The 20360-nt window shown below is 44.6% G+C and overlaps 1 protein-coding gene across 3 annotated transcripts in view; it reads left to right on the forward strand.

The window, feature by feature from the left end:
• epoa (erythropoietin a) overlaps positions 1-20360 on the forward strand; it is a 65680-nt gene that overhangs the window by 13255 nt on the left and 32065 nt on the right. For 2 of the 3 annotated variants that reach the window (XM_072258352.1, XM_072258350.1), the window contains exon 2: positions 15026-15156. In XM_072258352.1, the coding sequence (XP_072114453.1) occupies positions 15026-15156 (131 nt within the window). Of the gene's footprint in view, positions 1-2408; positions 4092-15025; positions 15157-20360 lie in introns of those variants that run through there. The other variant, XM_072258353.1, reaches the window with a different exon arrangement.

Genomic DNA, 20360 nt, shown 5'->3' on the forward strand with positions numbered 1-20360 from the left:
GGTTGAGCCCACCAGGGGATCGGATATTCTGGATTGGGTGCTATGCAATGAACCGGAATTGATTAGAAAGCTTAAGGTAAAGGAACCCTTAGGAAAGTAATCGTCACATGATCGAATTCATCCTGAAATTTGAGAAGGAGAAGCTAAAGTCAGATGTATTAGTATTACAGTGGAGTAAAGGAATTACAGGGACATGAGTGCAGAGTTGGCCAGAATTGTCTGGGGACGAGAACGCTGGTAGGGATGATGGCAGAGCAGCAATGGTTGGAATTTCTGGAAGCAATTCGGAAGGCACAGGATATATGCATCCCAAAGAGGAAGAAGTATTCTAAAGGAAAGATGACACAACCGTGGCTAACAAAAGTCGTCAAAGCCAACATAAAAGCCAAAGAGAGGGCATATGATAACGTAAAAATGAATGGGAAGTTAGAAGATTGGGAAGCTTTTAAAAACCAACAGAAGGCAACTAAAAAAGTTATTAAGAAGGTAAAGATGGAGTACAAAAATAAACCAGCCAATAATAAAAAGAGTATGCCAAAAGTTTCTTCAGATACATGAAGTATAAAAGAGAGGCGAGAGTGGATATCGGACCACTGGAAAATGAGCTGAATAAGTGTTTTGTGACAGTCTTCATGCAGAAGACACTAGTAGTATGATGGAAGTTCCAGGTGTCAGGAGTCATGAAGTGTGTGAAGTTAGCATAACCAGAGAGAAGGTTCTTGGGAAACTGAAAGGTCTGAAGGTAGATAAGCCATCTGGACCAGATGGTGTATACACCAGGGCTGAAGATAATGATTCCAGGTTTGAACAGCTTGTCATATGAAGAGCGCTTGATGGCTCTGGGTCTGTATTCACTGGGATTCCGAAAAATGAGGAGTGACCTCATTGAAGTCTATCAAATGATGAAAGGCATGAATAGAGTGGATGTAGAGAGGATGTTTTCTATGGAGGGAGAATCTAAGACCAGAGGACACGGCCTTAGAATAGATGAGGAGGACACAGCCTTAGACGGAGATGAGGAGGAACTTCTTTAGCCAGAAAGTGGTGAATCTGTAGAATCCTTTGCCACAGGCAGATGTGGAGGCCAATTCTTTATGTATACTTAAGACAGAGATTGATATATTCTTGTTTGGTCAGGGCTTGAAGGGATACAGGGAGAAGGCAGGAGATTGGGACTGAGAGGAAAATTGGATCATCTGTGATGAAATGGCAGAGCAGACTCAATGGGCCAAATGGCCTAATTCTGCTCCTATATCTTATGGTCTTATGGTCATTCAATGCTTCAGGGACAACTCCTTTTCCTCTGCCATCAGATTTCTAAATGGACATTGAACCAATGAACACTACCTCTCTTTTTTTTATTTTTGTTTTTGCACTACTTATCTTAATTTAACTATTCAATATATATATGTACACTTACTGTAATTGAGTTGTTTTTTTCTATATTTATCATGTATTACTATGTACTGCTGCTGCAAAGTTAACATATTTCATATCATACGCCAGTGATATTAAACATGATTCTGATCAGTCTACATTTGTCCTGGAATATGCTTCCCTTTAGTGTGATAGATCCAGTCAAATGGATAGAATTCCATTTCACTCTGGATTGGAAGATCTTTAGAATCAGGACAACAATGCCCTACTTCTCACCAGTCTTGCTAGCCACGTGTGTGTTTGGGGTCACCTAGTTAACTCAATGGCGTGGCTAGGTTTTTGATGGTGAGGGACTGAATAGTACTGCCATTGTTGGCCACTGTCTGTAGTCTATTGTATAAGGAGGTGTGGGAGAGAATGCAGAGTGATATTCCCATTCTGATTATTCCTATATTAAAATTTTTGCTAATAAATTGATAAAAACCTTCTTCAAAAAATCTCCTGCATGACATGGTAATTTTGAGCAGAGATTATCGTTGAATAATAAATTAGTAATAATAATTATGGACTTTAAAGAAAAAGGATTAGTACAAAAGGTTCAAAGATTCATTTATCATAAAGGATGTATGCAGTATGCAACTCTCTGATTTTTTTTCTCCAGATAGCAAGAAACAAGGGAATACCATTGAAGTCAATTCAGAGAGAAACGGCAAACAAACCCTGCACCCCCCCCAGCACAAAAAAAGAACAGCAACCTGATCTTCAACGCCTCAAACCCTCTCCTCCCACATGAAACACAATAAGAACTTCAGCCCTCAGACTCCCCTCACCCCACACAAAAAGCCACAAGAACATTGAACCCAAATCCACCTCTCCCCATGCAAATAAACAGAGTTAGAATGGACAAAAACATAGAATATAAAAACCATAAGACTGTATTCGTTGTTGTACTATTACTAATGTATAACAGAGACAGATTGAAATAAGTGAAGCATTTTAGAAAACCTGTTTAAAAATTATTAATATTAATCTTTTTTTTAATTGAAAAATTACATAATTTCTGAATAGTATAGTTATTGGAACCATTTACTATCCAAATACTGATGTGTATACAAAGTTTGTGAGGATTTCAAAATGTATTACCCAACGTCATATGTCCAATGTGGAATGAGGTGTTTCCTGTGAAATGAGGAGCGGGAAACCAGAGGTCTGTCGGCCAGTTCTTATCGGGGGATCAGACGTGGAGAGGGTCAGCAACATAAATTCCTCGGTGTTATCATTTCAGATGACCTATTCTGGTCAATTATGAAGAAAGGATGACAATGCCTCTGCTTCCTTAGAAGACTGTGAAGATTCAGCATGATATCTAACAAACTTCTATAGATGTGTGGTGGAGAGTATATTAACTGATAGCATCACGGCCTGGTATGGAAATTACAATGCCTTTGATAGGAAAATTGTACAAAAAGTAGTGCATACGGCCTGGTCCATCACGGTTAAAGCCCTCCGTATGATCAGGCAAATTTATGCAGAGTGCTGTTGCAGGAAAGCAGCATCCATCATCAAGGAACCCCACCATCCAGGCCATGCTCTCTCCTCACTGCTACAATCTGGAAGAAGGCATAGGAGTCTCAGGACACACACCACCAAGTTCAGGAACAGTTATTACCCCTCAACAATGCTCTTGAACCAGAGGGGATAACTTCACTCAATTTCTCTGAGCTGTTCCCACAACCTGTGGACTCACTTTCTATGGCTCTGCATCTCGTGTTCTTGATACTTATTGCTTATTTTTTATTAGTTTTTTTCCTTTTGTGTTTGCATAGTTTGTTGTCTTTTGCATATTGGTTGTTTGCTTGTCCTGTTGGGTGCGGTCTTTCATTGATTCGATTGTGTTTTTTGGATTTGTTGCATATGCCTATAAGAAAATGAATATCAGGGTTGTATATCCGCAAGGGATTGGTTCCAGGACCCCTCACAGATACCAAAATCCGCGGATGCTCAAGTCCCTTATATAAAATGGCGTAGTATTTGCATATAACCTACGCACATCCTCCCATATACTTTAAATCATCTCTAGATTACTTATAATACCTAATACAATGTAAATGCTATGTAAATAGTTGTTATACTGTATTGTTTAGGGAATAATGACAAAAAAAAAGTGGGGAAGGTGGTCCCTGATTGATGGACATTGCTTACCTGCAACGACGCTTTGTGTAGTTGTGTTCAATGGTGGGCACATCTTGATTCAGTGTTTTGTTTGGCAGTAAGGATAATAATCATGTTTTTTTTATTATGGGTGGGCTTTAAAGAATTGAGGGGCAACACTGCATGCTTTATGCCAACAAAACAATTTCCACGTCTGTCTTGGGCATCCATTCATACGTTCACCACCCCAAAAGAGCATCTTCCAAATTTTGGCCTATAACTAGTTTTGCATAGTTGGTATACAGTTCTAGGGTGTACACCAAGTGCTTTTAAGGGGAAGATCAGTATGTGAGAGCGAAAGGATGAAAATGTTTCGCTAAACACAAGAGATTCTGCAGATGCTGGAAATCCAGAGTAACACATATAAAATCCTGGATGAACTCAACAAGTCAGGCAGCGTTTATGCAAATGAAAACAGTCAACATCTCTGGCTGAGTTCTTTCATCACAACTATTGAAAAATGGCACAAAATTCCCGTGAAAGCCCATGTTCATAAATGTGAGGTTAGAAAATGCTTTCTATTTATATTATATTATATTATATTACATTGTCTACTTTGACTTTATTTGGGGTAGAAAATAGTCATAATGTCAAACCTGTTGCCGGTAGACGAATAGTGGACTTTTAACTTTTAACTTGATTGATGGACATTGTGAACAAACTATATTGGTGACACTTGTGAGCTACCTTCAGCACATTTCACTGTATGTTTCCATGTACAGTGGATTCTGGTTAATTGGACCATCAGTTAATCGGGGCAGCCGCTTACTTGGGACATCCCTTAAAAAGCATAGACTAATCGAGAAAATATGCTACTAATTAGACGAGAGACCGTAGTTGAATTTTCTAACTAGTTACATGCACTAGTACGGCTGTTAAACACTAGACCGTGCTTAGAGCAAACAGTTTTTAAATAACGTCTGTTGTGTGTGTTTGTGCTCAAAAAGCAGTGATATTTTGTCACTGATAGTGGGTGAGAAATAAGTAATAAGGCAATTCTGAACTGTTTTGCTCACCGCGGTTTCAAGCATTCAGGATCAGAGATGCCAAAAATGGCTAGGAGTGAAAATGAAACCATTTCACTAAGTTAGGAACTGTAAAGAATTTGAAGGTATCAACAATCATCTTGAATGTTGCAATGTAAATGAAAATTTGGAGGATACAATTGTCAAAAGCACTGTATAAAGGCAGTCCATTATTTACACTAGGGGCTTGCACTGGTTTTGTACATTGGCCTTCATCAACTGTGGGATTGAGTTTAGGAGCCGAGAGGTAATGTTGCAGCTATATAGGACCCTGGTCAGACTCCACTTGGAGTACTGTGCTCAGTTCTGGTCGCCTCACTACAGGAAGGATGTGGAAACCACAGAAAGGGTGCAGAGGAGATTTACAAGGATGTTGCCTGGATTGGGGAGCATGCCTTATGAAAATAGGTTGAGTGAACATGGACTTTTTTCCTTGGAGTGATGGAAGATGAGAGATGACCTGATAGAGGTGTATAAGATGATGAAAGGCATTGATCGTGTGGATAGTCAGAGGCTTTTTCCCAGGGCTGAAGTGGCTAGCATGAGAAGGCACAGTTTTAACGTGCTTGGAAGTAGGTACAGAGGAGATGTTAGGGGTAAGTTTTTTATGCAGAGAGTGGATTGGGCTGCCGGCGATGGTGGTGGAGGCAGATATGATAGGGTCTTTTAAGAGACTCCTGGACAGGTACATGGAGCTTAGAGAAATAGAGGGCTATGGGTAACCCCAGGTAATTTCTAAGGTAAGGACATGTTCGGCACAGCTTTGTGGGCCAAAGGGTCTGTATTGTGCTGTAGGTTTTCTATATTTCTCAGTTGTCTGTTGTATCCAACAATGACAGGAAACCTGCTCAGGAGAGTTTTTAAAGTGGAAAAGCCATTGCACTGGTTCAGGTCCACTCTCTAGACCTCAGAAGTCCAGGTCCATCGGTACAAGCAACTTTATTCATTTACATCAAATGCACGCGGTCATTCCGTCACTCATGCACACAGTCACTCCCTCCCACGAGCACACTCTCACTCCCTCCCATGCATGCACACCACTCCGTCACACATGTGCTCACACCACTCCGTCACACATGTGCGCACAGCCACTCCGTCACACATGCGCTCACAGCCACTCCGTCACACATGTGCTCACACCACTCCGTCACACATGTGCTCACACCACTCCGTCACACATGTGCGCACACCACTCCGTCACACATGCGCTCACAGCCACTCCGTCACACATGTGCGCACACCACTCCGTCACACATGTGCTCACAGCCACTCCGTCACACATGTGCTCACACCACTCCGTCACACATGCGCGCACACCACTCCGTCACACATGTGCTCACACCACTCCGTCACACATGTGCTCACACCACTCCGTCACACATACACACACAGCCACTCCGTCACACATGCGCTCACAGCCACTCCGTCACACATGTGCATGCACACCACTCCGTCACACATGTGCTCACAGCCACTCCGTCACACATGTGCTCACACCACTCCATCACACATGTGCTCACACCACTCCGTCACACATGCGCGCACACCACTCCGTCACACATGTGCTCACACCACTCCATCACACATGTGCTCACACCACTCCGTCACACATACACACACAGGCATTCCGTCACACATACACACACAGCCACTCCGTCACACATGCGCTCACAGCCACTCCGTCACACATGTGCTCACACCACTCCGTCACACATGTGCTCACACCCACTCCGTCACACATGTGCTCACACCACTCCGTCACACATGTGCTCACACCACTCAGTCACACATGTGCTCACACCACTCCGTCACACATGTGCTCACACCACTCCATCACACATGTGCTCACACCACTCCATCACACATACCCGCACAGCCACTCCGTCACACATGCGCTCACACCACTCCGTCACACATGCGCTCACACCACTCCGTCACACATGCGCGCACACCACTCCGTCACACATGTGCTCACACCACTCCATCACACATGTGCTCACACCACTCCGTCACACATACACACACAGGCATTCCGTCACACATACACACACAGCCACTCCGTCACACATGCGCTCTCAGCCACTCCGTCACACATGTGCTCACACCACTCCGTCACACATGTGCTCACACCACTCCGTCACACATGTGCTCACACCACTCAGTCACACATGTGCTCACACCACTCCGTCACACATGTGCTCACACCACTCCATCACACATGTGCTCACACCACTCCATCACACATACCCGCACAGCCACTCCGTCACACATGCGCTCACACCACTCCGTCACACATGCGCTCACACCACTCCGTCACACATGCGCGCACAGCCACTCCGTCACACATGTGCTCACACCACTCCGTCACACATGTGCTCACAGCCACTCCGTCACACATGTGCTCACAGCCACTCCGTCACACATGCGCTCACACCACTCCATCACACATGCGCTCACACCACTCCATCACACATGTGCTCACACCACTCCGTCACACATGTGCTCACACCACTCCGTCACACATGCGCTCACAGCCACTCCGTCACACATGCGCTCACAGCCACTCCGTCACACATGTGCTCACACCACTCCGTCACACATGTGCTCACAGCCACTCAGTCACACATGTACTCACAGCCACTCCGTCACACATGCGCTCACACCACTCCGTCACACATGCGCTCACAGCCACTCCGTCACACATGCGCGCACAGCCACTCCGTCACACATGCGCTCACAGCCACTCCATCACACATGCGCGCACAGCCACAACATCACACATGTGCTCACACCACTCCGTCACACATGTGCGCACACCACTCCATCACACATGTGCTCACACCACCCCGTCACACATACCCGCACAGCCACTCCGTCACACATGTATGCACACCACTCCGTCACACATGTGCGCACACCACTCCGTCACACATACACGCACAGCCACTCCGTCACACATGTGCTCACACCGCTCTGTCACACATGCGCGCACACCACTCCGTCACACATGCGCTCACACCACTCCGTCACACATGCGCGCACACCATTGCATCACATATGTACACAGCCACTCAGTCACACATGCACGCACACCACTCCATCACACATGCGCTCACACCACTCCATCACACATGCGCTCACACCACTCCGTCACACATGTGCTCACACCACTCCATCACACATGCGCTCACACCACTCCGTCACACATGTGCTCACACCACTCCATCACATATGCACGCACAGCCACTCTGTCACACATGCGTGCACACCACTCCGTCACACATGGGCGCACACCACTCCGTCACACATGCATGCACACCACTCCGTCACACATACACGCACAGCACTCAGTCACACATGTGCTCACACCACTCCGTCACACATGCACGCACACCACTCCGTCACACATACACGCACAGCCACTCCGTCACACATGTGCACACACCACTCAGTCACACATGTGCTCACACCACTCCGTCACACATGCACGCACACCACTCCGTCACACATACGCGCACAGCCACTCCGTCACACATGCGCGCACAGCCACAACATCACACATGCACGCACACCACTCCGTCACACATACACGCACACCACTCCGTCACACATGCACGCACAGCCACAACGTCACACATGTGCTCACACCACTCCGTCACACATGCACGCACACCACTCCGTCACACATACACGCACAGCCACTCCGTCACACATGTGCTCACACCACAACGTCACACATGCACGCACAGCCACAACGTCACACATACACGCACAGCCACTCTGTCACACATGTGCTCACACCACAACGTCACACATGCACGCACAGCCACAACGTCACACATGCATGCACACCACTCCGTCACACATACACGCACACCACTCCGTCACACATGCACGCACAGCCACAACGTCACACATGTGCTCACACCACTCCGTCACACATGCACGCACACCACTCCGTCACACATACACGCACAGCCACTCCGTCACACATGTGCTCACACCACAACGTCACACATGCACGCACAGCCACAACGTCACACATACACGCACAGCCACTCTGTCACACATGTGCTCACACCACAACGTCACACATGCACGCACAGCCACAACGTCACACATGCATGCACACCACACCGTCACACATACACGCACACCACTCCGTCACACATACACGCACAGCCACTCCGTCACACATGTGCACACACCACTCCGTCACACATGCACGCACACCACTCCGTCACACATGCGCTCACACCACTCCGTCACACATGCGCTCACACCACGTCACACATGCACGCACAGCCACGTCACACATGCGCTCACACCACTCCGTCACACATGCGCACACACCACTCCGTCACACATGCACGCACAGCCACAACGTCACACATGCGCTCACACCACTCCGTCACACATGCGCACACACCACTCCGTCACACATGCACGCACAGCCACAACGTCACACATGCTCGCACAGCCATTCCATCACAAATGTGCGCACAGCCACAATGTCACACATGCACGCACACCACTCAGTCACACATACACACACAGCCACTCCGTCACACATACACGCACAGCCACTCCGTCACACATGCGCTCACACCACTCCGTCACACATACACGCACACCACTCCGTCACACATGTGCGCACACCACTCCGTCACACATGCACGCACACCACTCCGTCACACATACACGCACAGCCACAATGTCACACATGTGCTCACACCACTCCGTCACACATGCGCTCACACCACTCCGTCACACATGCGCGCACACCACTCCGTCACACATGCGCACAGCCACAACGTCACACATGTGCGCACACCACTCCGTCACACATACACGCACACCACTCCGTCACACATGCACGCACACCACTCTGTCACACATACACGACAGCCACTCCGTCACACATGCGCTCACACCACAACGTCACACATACGCGCACAGGCCCTCCCCCACACGCGCGCACATTCACTCACATGCACACAGCTTCTCCCTCCCTCACAGGCTTATTATAAATATATGTATATTAAATAGATAAAAAATAGTGCAAAAATAGAAATAATTTTAAAAAATGAGGTAGTGTTCATGGGTTCAATATCCATTTAGGAATTGGATGGCAGAGGGGAAGAAGCTGTTCCTGAATTGCTGAGTGTGTGCCTTCAGGTTTCTGTACCTCCATCCTGGTGATAACAGTGAGAAGAGGGAATGTCCTGGGTGATGGCATCCTTAAAAAAGGACGCCGCCTTTCTGAGGCACCATTTCTTGATGATGTCTTGAATACTATATCTTGAATACTACGGAGCTGTCTAATTTTACAACTTTCTGTAGTCTCTTTCGGTCCTGTGCAGTAGCCCCCACTCCCTTATACCAGGCAGTGGTGCAGCCTGTCAGAATGCTCTGCATGTTACATCTATAGATGTTTTTGTGTGTTTTAGGTGACAAACCAAATCTCTCCAAACTCCTAATGAAATATAGCCACTGTCTTGCCTTTTTTGTAGCTGCATCAATATGTTGGGACCAGGTTAGATCCTCAGATATCCTGTATTCCCTCTCATCTCCAGCTGAGATTCTACCAACAATGGTTGTGTCATCAGCAAATTTATAGATGGCATTTGAGCTATACCTAGCCAGACGGTCATGGGTGTAGAGAGAGAAGAGCTGTGGGCTAAACACACACCCTTGAGGTGCATCAGTATTGATCGTCAGTGAGGAGGAGATATCACCAATCCGCACAGATTATAATCTTCTGGTTAGGAAGTCAAGGATCCAATTGCAGAGGGAGCTACAGAGACCCAGGTTCTGTAATTTATCAATCAGGATTGTGGGAATGATGGTGTTAAGTGTTGAGCTATTGTCAATGAACAGCATCCTGACAATTTGAGGAATAGGAGTGATCCTTGCTATTGCTGGGCTTTTTCTAGCATGTCTCTGTGCATACACATCCCTGATGGTGGGCAGGCTGCTGCTGGTAATGCGTTGGGCAGTTTTAAGTGCCCCCCTCTTTGCTGCATTGCATTTTCCATACCATACAGTGATGCAGCATGTTAGGACGCTCTCAACTGCATTCCCATCAGGGAGGAGGCCGCACAGTACCCACACGAAGACTGCCAGACTCAAAACCAGTTACTTCACCCAAACTGTCAGGCTGATCAACACCTCCATCTATTAACTCATTCCACCATGCCCCTCACCACCACTACTTTATCAATTCCTGTCACAGTCACCTTATGTACAGATACTCCGGTACCTCGGGGTGGCGGGTGGAATCATGTCTCTACCAAAGGAGGTGTAAGGCACTCCTTCCCTACACTAGCCTGCCGGTCACCATTGGGAAAGGTGTAGTACCCACTTAGCCCTCCTCCACCTGATCAGAGTGACGTGAAACCGTGGGAGCAGGAGATGGAAGGCCGTATAAGCTGTTGGTACATATCACAAGTCCTGGTTATGTGACCACTGACACCAGGCAGACCATCTCTGAAGAGTATAGATAATGGCTTGTAAAGGCACTGCCCAGAAGAAGGCAATGGCAAACCACTTGTATAGAAAAATTTGCCCAAGAGCAATCATGGTTGTGGAAAGATCATGATTGCCCACGTCATATGACAGCACATAACAGCACATCTCCACATTTAGTGCTACTTTATGTACGTACAATCAGTCTATGCACAGTATATAAGCTAATCTTATGTAGTTATATTTATTGTGTTATTATTGTGTTCTTTGTGCTTTTTGTATTTTTGTGCTGCATCGGACCCTGAGTAACTAACATTTTATTCTCCTTTACACTTGTGTACTGATGAATGACAACAAGCAATCTTGAATGTAGATAGTCAACAACCAGGGAACACAAACCTAAGGAGAGTTGAGCACTGAATGAAGGCGATTCAGTGTTTGTCAGAATGCATTTCTAGATATCAATACACAATCCACAAGCTTTCAGATTTCTCTGAAAAGAACAGGAATGAATTAATAAGAAAAGAAGCCCATAGAACAAATGTCTGACCTTGACCTCTGCTGTTCCTGTGGAGTTTTTCCATTCTGTCTGTGACTGTATGGATTTCCCCTAGATGTGCTGCTAAATTAATTATCTACTGTAAACTTACCCCTTGGGTGGTGGGGTGGAGATATGTCCCTACCAAAGGACGGGTAAGATGGTCCTTTCCTCCACTAGACAACAGGTCACCTTTGGGCAAGGTGTAGCACCTGCTTAGCCCCCACCCCCCAACACCACCTGTCAAGGTCACCTGAAGCCATGGTGGATGGTCGCTTGAGTAGTTGGTACATACCAGGATCCTGTGTCAAGGATTAATTATAATTACATCCCTCCACTTTCAATTTTCTACTGTATTTTCTCTTCTTTATCTCTATGTATCCACTTACGAAACTGACAGCTTCAATTCCTATGACTTTTTATTACAAAGAAGGCCCATTAGTCTGTGGCTGGCTCCCAGCACAGCATTTGTTCAGACACATTTCCATCACCTCAACCCCACCTCCTTGTTTTTCTATAACACTGCAACCTTTTGCCAAATCCCTTTCATTTTGCTGCTTGCCTACTTTAGAAGTAGTTTCATCATAAGACCATAAGATATAGGAGCAGAATTAGGCCATTTGGCCTATCGAGTCTGCTCTGTCATTTCATCATTGCTGATCCAATATTCCTCACAACCCCAGTCTCCTGCCTTCTTCCCATATCCCTTCATGCCCTGACCAATCTATCAACCCCTGCATTAAATATACCTAAAGACTTGGCCTCCACAGCTGCCTGTGGCAAAGATTTCCACAGATTCACCACTCTCTGGCTAAAGAAATTGCTCCTCATCTCCGTTCTGAAAGGATACCCCTCTATTCTGAGGCTGTGTCCTCTGGTCTTAGACTCTCCCACCATAGGAAACATCTCTTCACATCCAGTCTATCGAGGCCTTTCACTATTTAATAGGTTTCACTGAGGTTACCCCTCATTCATCTGAATTTCAGTGAATACAGGTCCATAGCCATCAAACACTCTTCATATGACAAGCCATTTAATCCTGGAATCATTTTTGTGAACCTTCTTTGAACCCTCTCCAATTTCAGTACATCCTTTCTAAGATAAGTGGCCCATAACTGCTCACAATACTCCGAGTGAGGCCTCACCGGTGCTTTATAAAGTCTCAATATTACATCCTTGATTTTGATCATCATCAGTATCAGAAGCAGGTTTATTATCACAGGCATATGTCATAAAATTTGTTGTTATGTGTCAGCAGTACATTGTAATATATAATAATAAAAACTGTGAATTACTTATATGTTAAGTAGGTAATGCAAAAATAGTGAGGTAGTGTTCACGGGTTCAATATCCATTCAGAAATCTGATGGCGGGGGGGAGGAAGTTGTTCCTGAATTGTGAGTGTGTGCCTTCAGGCTTCTATACCTCCTTCCTGATGGTAGCAATGAGAGGAGGGTATGTGGTGGGTGATGGGCCACCATTCTGAGGCTTCGTTCCTTGAAGATATCCTGAATGCTGGGAAAGTTAGTGCCTATGAAGAAGCTGACTGAGTTTACAACTCATTATGTGCCATGTTGTATGATGTGGGCAATCATGGCGTTTACCCTGATTATTCTTGGCAAATCCACCACCCACACCCTCTCCTATGGCTTCACGTGACCCTGATGGGGCTGGGGTCCTGCGGTGGCTAAGTAGGTTCTACACTTTGCCCAAGGGTGACCTGCAGGCTAGCGGAGGGAAAGAGCACCTTACACCTCCTTTGGCAGAGGCACATCTCCACCCCGCTGAAGCTTTGTTTCTGTAGTAAAATTTCCCCATAGACCCTGAGAGGGGTGGGAGGTAGTAGAGGATGTGGATAAGTGGTGGAGAATCCCTATTTTGGAGGATTCATTGTGAGTTCATTAATCTTCATCTTTGTTTGATTGGTCAGAAATGGATGAATGAAAAAAAGTTTTTAACCCATTAAGAATGTATTTTTCCCACTGAACCACAAGTAGTTTGTCAGGCACTCCCAAATTTTCCTAATCATTTCAAAGAGGCTAAAGAGGCAATGCCAATGAAATCTAAAAGATTCAAAGATTCAAAGTACATTTATTATCAAAGTATATGTACAGTATACAACCTTGCGATTCATCTTCCCCACGGACAAAACCCATTCAAAGAAAAACATCAATCCTCCCTCACACACAAAAAAATCGCGTAAATGGCAACAAAAAAAATAACAAAAAACGCAAAATATAAACTACAAAATCGAAAGGGTCCAGGTATATTCAGTTCAGCATATTATTTACAGGCCACTCTGATCCAAAATCACCCAAAATAGCAGCAAAAAAACAGGAGTGACCTGAAACCAGATACACATCATAACATGAACTACAGAGTCCAACCCATGAACTGTATCGATTAAACAATGAGGAGCAGTTTTTAAATCTAATGATGCGGAAATGTATGCTAGGATGAGGTGGGACACATCATCAGTATGGGGTCATTGGGTATTTCAGGACTTTCAACATCAGACACCCTTTTCCAGGCAACCCAGCCAGAGTTGATCAGGCTACAGGCTTGTGTCCCAGCAGCATTGGTCCACCAGTCATACCTCTTGATTCATAGCCATCTGGAGGCTCGTTCAGTAGTGTTTGTGACGGTCATAATGGCTCTTCTCTTTGCAGCCAAGGAGAAAATAGGTTCTGCAGAGCGAGCAGCCAGCAAAACCTCCATAGATTCACAACATTCCCTCCACCCCTGTTTCTGGCATTGCTAATATTATAATTTGGATAACTGAACCACAAGACCCCATGGATTCAGTTGATAAAATTTCACTTGGTCTACTTACTGTTCCTCAGAGTTAACCTAACCTCCCTGACACACGTTTGTTGCCTATTTAGATACTGGTCTATCTTTAGATGACTGACAGCCAGATTTCTGCTAGTGTCAGGTGTATGCACATTCAGCTTTGTTTTTGTATTGCTCTTACAACGAGAGCATTCAGTTTCCATTAGATCCCTCCCTAAAATAATATTGCAAAGCCCACCACTGAGCAGCTCACATCTGACAGGCAGTTTTGTTTTTGTCACAGATATTACCACATGTTGGGAAGAGAATAGGTTAAGGGTGAAAGGTGAAATGTTTAAGGGGAACTTCTTCAGAGGGTGGTGAGAGTGTGGAACGAACTACCTGTGGAAATAGTGGATGCGGGTTCAATTGCAACATTTAAGAGAAGTTTGGATAGGTACGTGGATGGGAGGGTTATGGGCGGCTACGGTCCAGGTACAAGACGATGGGACTAGGCAGATTGATAGTTCAGCATGGAATAGATGGGCTTAACAGCTTGTTTCTCTGCTGTAGTGCTCTATGACTCTATGTTAACTCTATGTTCTCTGTGTTCTTTATGTTTACTCCAACTTAGGACTTCTTGCAGTTCTAATGATGTTATTCGGTTACATAAAACCTGCAAAGTCAACTCCTCTCCAACCAATCTGTGACATCCGGGTGCTGGACAATTACATTAGAGAAGCAAAGAATGCTGCGAATACAGCGGTAGGCCATTATGTGAATTTCTGTGGCATAACGCAGTGTTTCATTTGTGCTTGAGACTGACCCCTTGATTGTCCATTGTCCTCAACAATAGATTAATACAGGACACTTCAGAAATTGGGGAGCCATAGCATCTGCTTAATTTTTGTCTTTCTTAATAGACATTCTAATGTCTCGGTAAAACTTTGAAAGTTCCTTTCCAAGTTGGAGATAAAGTTGAGGTTGAGGGTGGGGTTGGTAGTATACTTACACAATTGACAACAATTCTTTTTATATGCAGGGAAAAATAAAGGCCTGTACGATCCTGTTCTCAATCTATTTAAAACAATAATAGTTAAGTTTCTGTACTAGCAATTTAAGGGACTGCACTACAAACCTGACAACTTACTTCAAATGTCACCGTCCATCTGGTCATCAATGTTATTTTGGGGAGAAATTCTATCACAAATAAACTTGCCTTAGCTTTCCAGCCGGGTACAGGTATCAAATATAACTGACATTCTGATGACAAACTCTGCCATCTATGAAGCTTGGCTCTTAACTGCTCTCAGAAATAGGCAAGATAATACATATTTTTTTAAAAAAGCAATAATGCTAGAAGTTAATGGTCTTAGAAGAAAAACAAGAGAGAAAAGATCAAAATGTACCCAACCCAACTCCAATAATATTTAATGCTATATATGAATGTCAAATGATGCATTAATCAAAACAACAAAGTTTAACTTGGGATAATAGGGCAATGCTTCCAACCTGATGAGTGTGCTTAAAATGACTCAAGAACCCTGTAGAGAACTATCGTTTACCTTCCCATGAGGTCTTCTACTACAAGTTGTGGAAAATCTGTGAATATCCTGGAGAAATTGCATAATCGTTGATGGGTCAAAGTTGATATACCGTAGATGACTGGATAACTCACATTCTGTTGATGCCAATTGTTAAGGGATTTTTAAAAAATATATAGGATGGTAGCTAATCTTAAAATCTTACTCATTTATGCATTCCATAAAATTAGATCTGGGAAATTGTCTTTATCCCAAGATTCAAAGTTCAAAAGTATATTTATTATCAAAGTACATATATATCACCATAGAAAACCATGAGATTTGATGAATCCCAAAGTATGTACTTTTCCTCTAACTAGAGACGTGAAAAAAATTGCATTAGCTTTCACTGATGGGTGTCAATCAATCATATATACTGATATAACTTCATATCTCTCGATAGTGTGATTTGCTTTAGCAGTGTCATTGATGCTCATGGATCAGGAAGCCTCCATGATCCATTCTCTATCACCTGAGTCAGCTAACCTGCCATATGTTCGGCTCACTTCACCTCAGGAGATCAGACAGGTTTCCGTTGCCATTAGGAAGTGAATGCCAGGTGAAAACAAGGTTTAGTTTGCTTCACTCTCTCTCACCAAAGAATCAAAATGGCCTATAAAACCTCACCTAGTCTTAGGACACCCCAGCACAGAAACAAGCCCTTCAGCCCATCCAGTCTGTGCCAAACTATTACTCTGCCCAGTTCCATCAACTTGTACCTAAACCATAACCCTCTATACTCCTTGCATCTATGTACCTATCCAAATTTCTCTTAAATGTTGAAATTGGACTTCCGTCCATCATTTCCACTGGCAGCTCATTCCACACTCGCACCACCCTCTGAGTGAAGAAGTTTCCCCTCATGTTCCCCTTAAACATTTCACCTTTCACCCTTAACCCATGACCTCTAGTTTTAGCCTCATACAACCTCAGTGGAAAAAGCCTGCTTGCATTTACTCTATCTGTACTCCTCAATTTTGTATACCTCTATCAAATCACTCCTCATTCTTCTATGTTCTATGGAATAAAGTCCTAACCTATTCAACCTTTCCCCTATAATTCAGGTCCTCAAGTCCTGGTAACATCCTTGTGAATTTCTCTGTGCTCTTTCAATCTTATTATCTTTCCTGTAGTTATGTGATCAGAGCTGCAAACAGTATTACAAATTAGGCCTCACCAACATCTTACGCAATTTCAACGTAACACCTCAACTGCTATACTTCATTCTTTGATTTATGAAGGTCAATGTGCCAAAAGCTCTCTTCACAATCCTATCTACCTGTGATGCCACTTTAAAATAATTATGGATTTGTGTTCCCAGATTCCCCTGTTCTACTGCACTCCGTATAAGTCTTACCATGGTTTGTCCTCACAAAGTGCAACTATTTTGGGCAGAGGACTGTGGATGGGAATGGAATGCTGGGGAGAGGAATTTAGGATGGGGCTTCATGTGTTACGACCCTGATAATATCCAGTGGAGGGTGAGTAAATGCAACCACCACACATCCTCCTAGAACTAAGTGACAACATACTGGGGAAGATTGTAAGTAATGCCAGGCTTCCCAGAAATTTCAGTTGTTGACACAAGGCATGGTGACCTAGAATGAGCCTCACTGTTCCCCATTCTAATGATAGTCATTCTGAAAGATGCAGAGGTTACCTCTAATTAGGAAACAGAAATGGCAAGCTTCCCTCAAGGGCCACACCACCCATGTTCTTTTCTCATCAGGTAGAAGGTACAAGAGCCTCAGGACTCACACCACCAAGCTCAAGAACAGTTACTGTTCTCAAACAAAAGAGGATACTACACTCACCTGCCCATCCATTGAGCCGTTCCCACAACCAATGATCTCACTTTAAGGACTCTTTATCTCATTATCTCATGTTCTCGTTATTTATTACTATTTATTTATATTTGTATTTGCACAGTTTGTTGCCTTTTGCACTCTGGTTGATCTTTCAATTATCTAGTTTATAGTTACTATTCTATTGATTTATTGAGTATGCCTGCAGGAAAGTGAATCTCAGGGTTGTATGTACTCTGATAATAAAATTTATTTTGAACTTGAACCCAGTCTGGTTAGTGGTCTTCTTATCGGACCCACTACCCACCTTCCTCTGCTCTCCAGACTCTACAGTAATGGTACAAATGACGTAGGCAGGAAGAGCTCGAGACAGGACAGTCATCATGCAACCACATTGCATCGCCTTGTTTTGAACATGCCCCATCATTAAGGGACTCCAGTTATCATTTCACACTGTCAGTGGGCCTGTCGTCAGATTCCACTTCCCACTATTTCTGTAAATGCCTAACTTGGTGATTGTGAAAGCAGTTAGCTCCTCTGTTAAAAAAGCAGAGAGTGGAATTTCACACCAGCATGATAAGTGTTTAGCTGATAACATTCCTTACTGTCGTCTTCAGCCTGCAATGATTTTTGAAACAGCAGGCTAGTGCTGACTAATTCTTTTGGATGTGTAGAGCGGATTACCACCAAATAGATCAGTTTTACCCCTGTTGGCACTTATGTGATAGATGCAGTACCTTTGTCTGTAGCAGCTCTCCATCACTCCATCTGTTACTGCAACGCCTCATGTCTCACCCTCATTCCTCTTGCGGTCTGTCTCTTCTTAAGGGGATTTGGTACATCACCTAAAATACTCACAGATTTCTACAGATATACCGTAGAGAGCATTCTAACTGGATGCATCAGCAACACATATCAAAGTTGCTGGTGAACGCAGCAGGCCAGGCAGCATCTCTAGGAAGGGGTACAGTCGACGTTTCAGGCCGAGACCCCTCGTCAGGACTAACTGAAGGAAGAGTGAGTAAGGGATTTGAAAGTGGGAGGGGAAGGGGCAGATCCAAAATGATAGGAGAAGACAGGAGGGGGAGGGATGGAGCCAAGAGCTGGACAGGTGATTGGGAAAGGGGATACGAGAGGATCATGGGACAGGAGGTCCGGGGAGAAAGACAAGGTGGGGGGGAACCCAGAGGATGGGCAAGGGGTATAGTCAGAGGGACAGAGTGCTTGAATTTCCAGCATCTGCAGAATTCCTGTTGGATGCATCAGTGTCTGGTATGGGGGGTGGGGGAGCTACTGCAAAGATCAAAGGAAACTGCAGAGAGTCGTAAACTTAGTTGGCTCCATCATGGGCACTGGCTTCTGTAGCATCCAGGACATCTTCAAGGAGCGATGCCTCAAAAAGGCGGCATCTATCTTTAAGGACCCCCATCACCCAGGACATGCCCTCTTCTCATTGCTACCATCAGGAAGGAGGTACAGAAGCCTGAAGGCACACACTCAATGATTCAACTTCTTCCCCTTTGCCATCGGATTTCTGAATGGACGTTGACCCCATGAATACTACCTCACTACTTTTTATTTCTATTTTTGCACTACTTATTTAATTTAACTATTTAATATGTATATGCTTACTGTAATTCACAGTTTTTCTCTTTTCTATTATTATGCATTACATTGTACTGCTGCTGCAAAGTTAGCAAAGTTCACGATATATACCAGTGATATTACTGGTGGACATGGTGGAGGATTACAAATACCTGGGGATACGAATTAACAATAAACTGGACTGGTCAAAGAACACTGAGGCTGTCTACAAGAAGGGTCAGAGCCGTCTCTATTTCCTGAGGAGACTGAGGTCCTTTAACATCTGTCGGACAATGTTGAGGATGTTCTACGAGTCTGTGGTGGCCAGTGCTATCATGTTTGCTGTTGTGTGCTGGGGCAGCAGGCTGAGTGTAGCAGACACCAGCAGAATCAACAAACTCATTCGTAAGGCCAGTGATGTTGTGGGGATGGAACTGAACTCTCTCACAGTGGTGTCTGAAAAGAGGAAGCTGTACAAGTTGCATGCCATCTTGGACAATGTCTCCCATCCACTACATAATGTACTGGGTGGGCACAGGAGTACATTCAGCCAGAGACTCATTCCACCGAGATGCAGCACAGAGCATCATAGGAAGTCATTCCTGCCTGTGGCCATCAAACTTTACAACTCCTCCCTTGGAGGGTCAGACACCCTGAGCCAATAGGCTGGTCCTGGACTTATTTCCTGGCATAATTTACATATTACTATTTAACTATTTATGGTTTTATTACTATTTATTACTTATGGTGCAACTGTAATGAAAACCAATTTCCCCCGGGATCAATAAAGTATGACTATGACTATGACTATGACTATTAAGCCTGATTCTGGTGACATGATGGAGGAACACGGTGGGACAGGCAGCATCCATGGAAAGGAATAAGCAATAGATGTTTCCTAGGATTATATAGGAGCAGAATTAGGCTATTTGGCCTATAGAGTCTGCTCTAATATTTGATCATGGCTGATCCATTTCCCTCTCAGCCCCAATCTCCT

Source organism: Mobula birostris, chromosome 5, assembly GCF_030028105.1.
Source record: "Mobula birostris isolate sMobBir1 chromosome 5, sMobBir1.hap1, whole genome shotgun sequence".
Lineage (NCBI taxonomy): Eukaryota > Metazoa > Chordata > Chondrichthyes > Myliobatiformes > Myliobatidae > Mobula > Mobula birostris.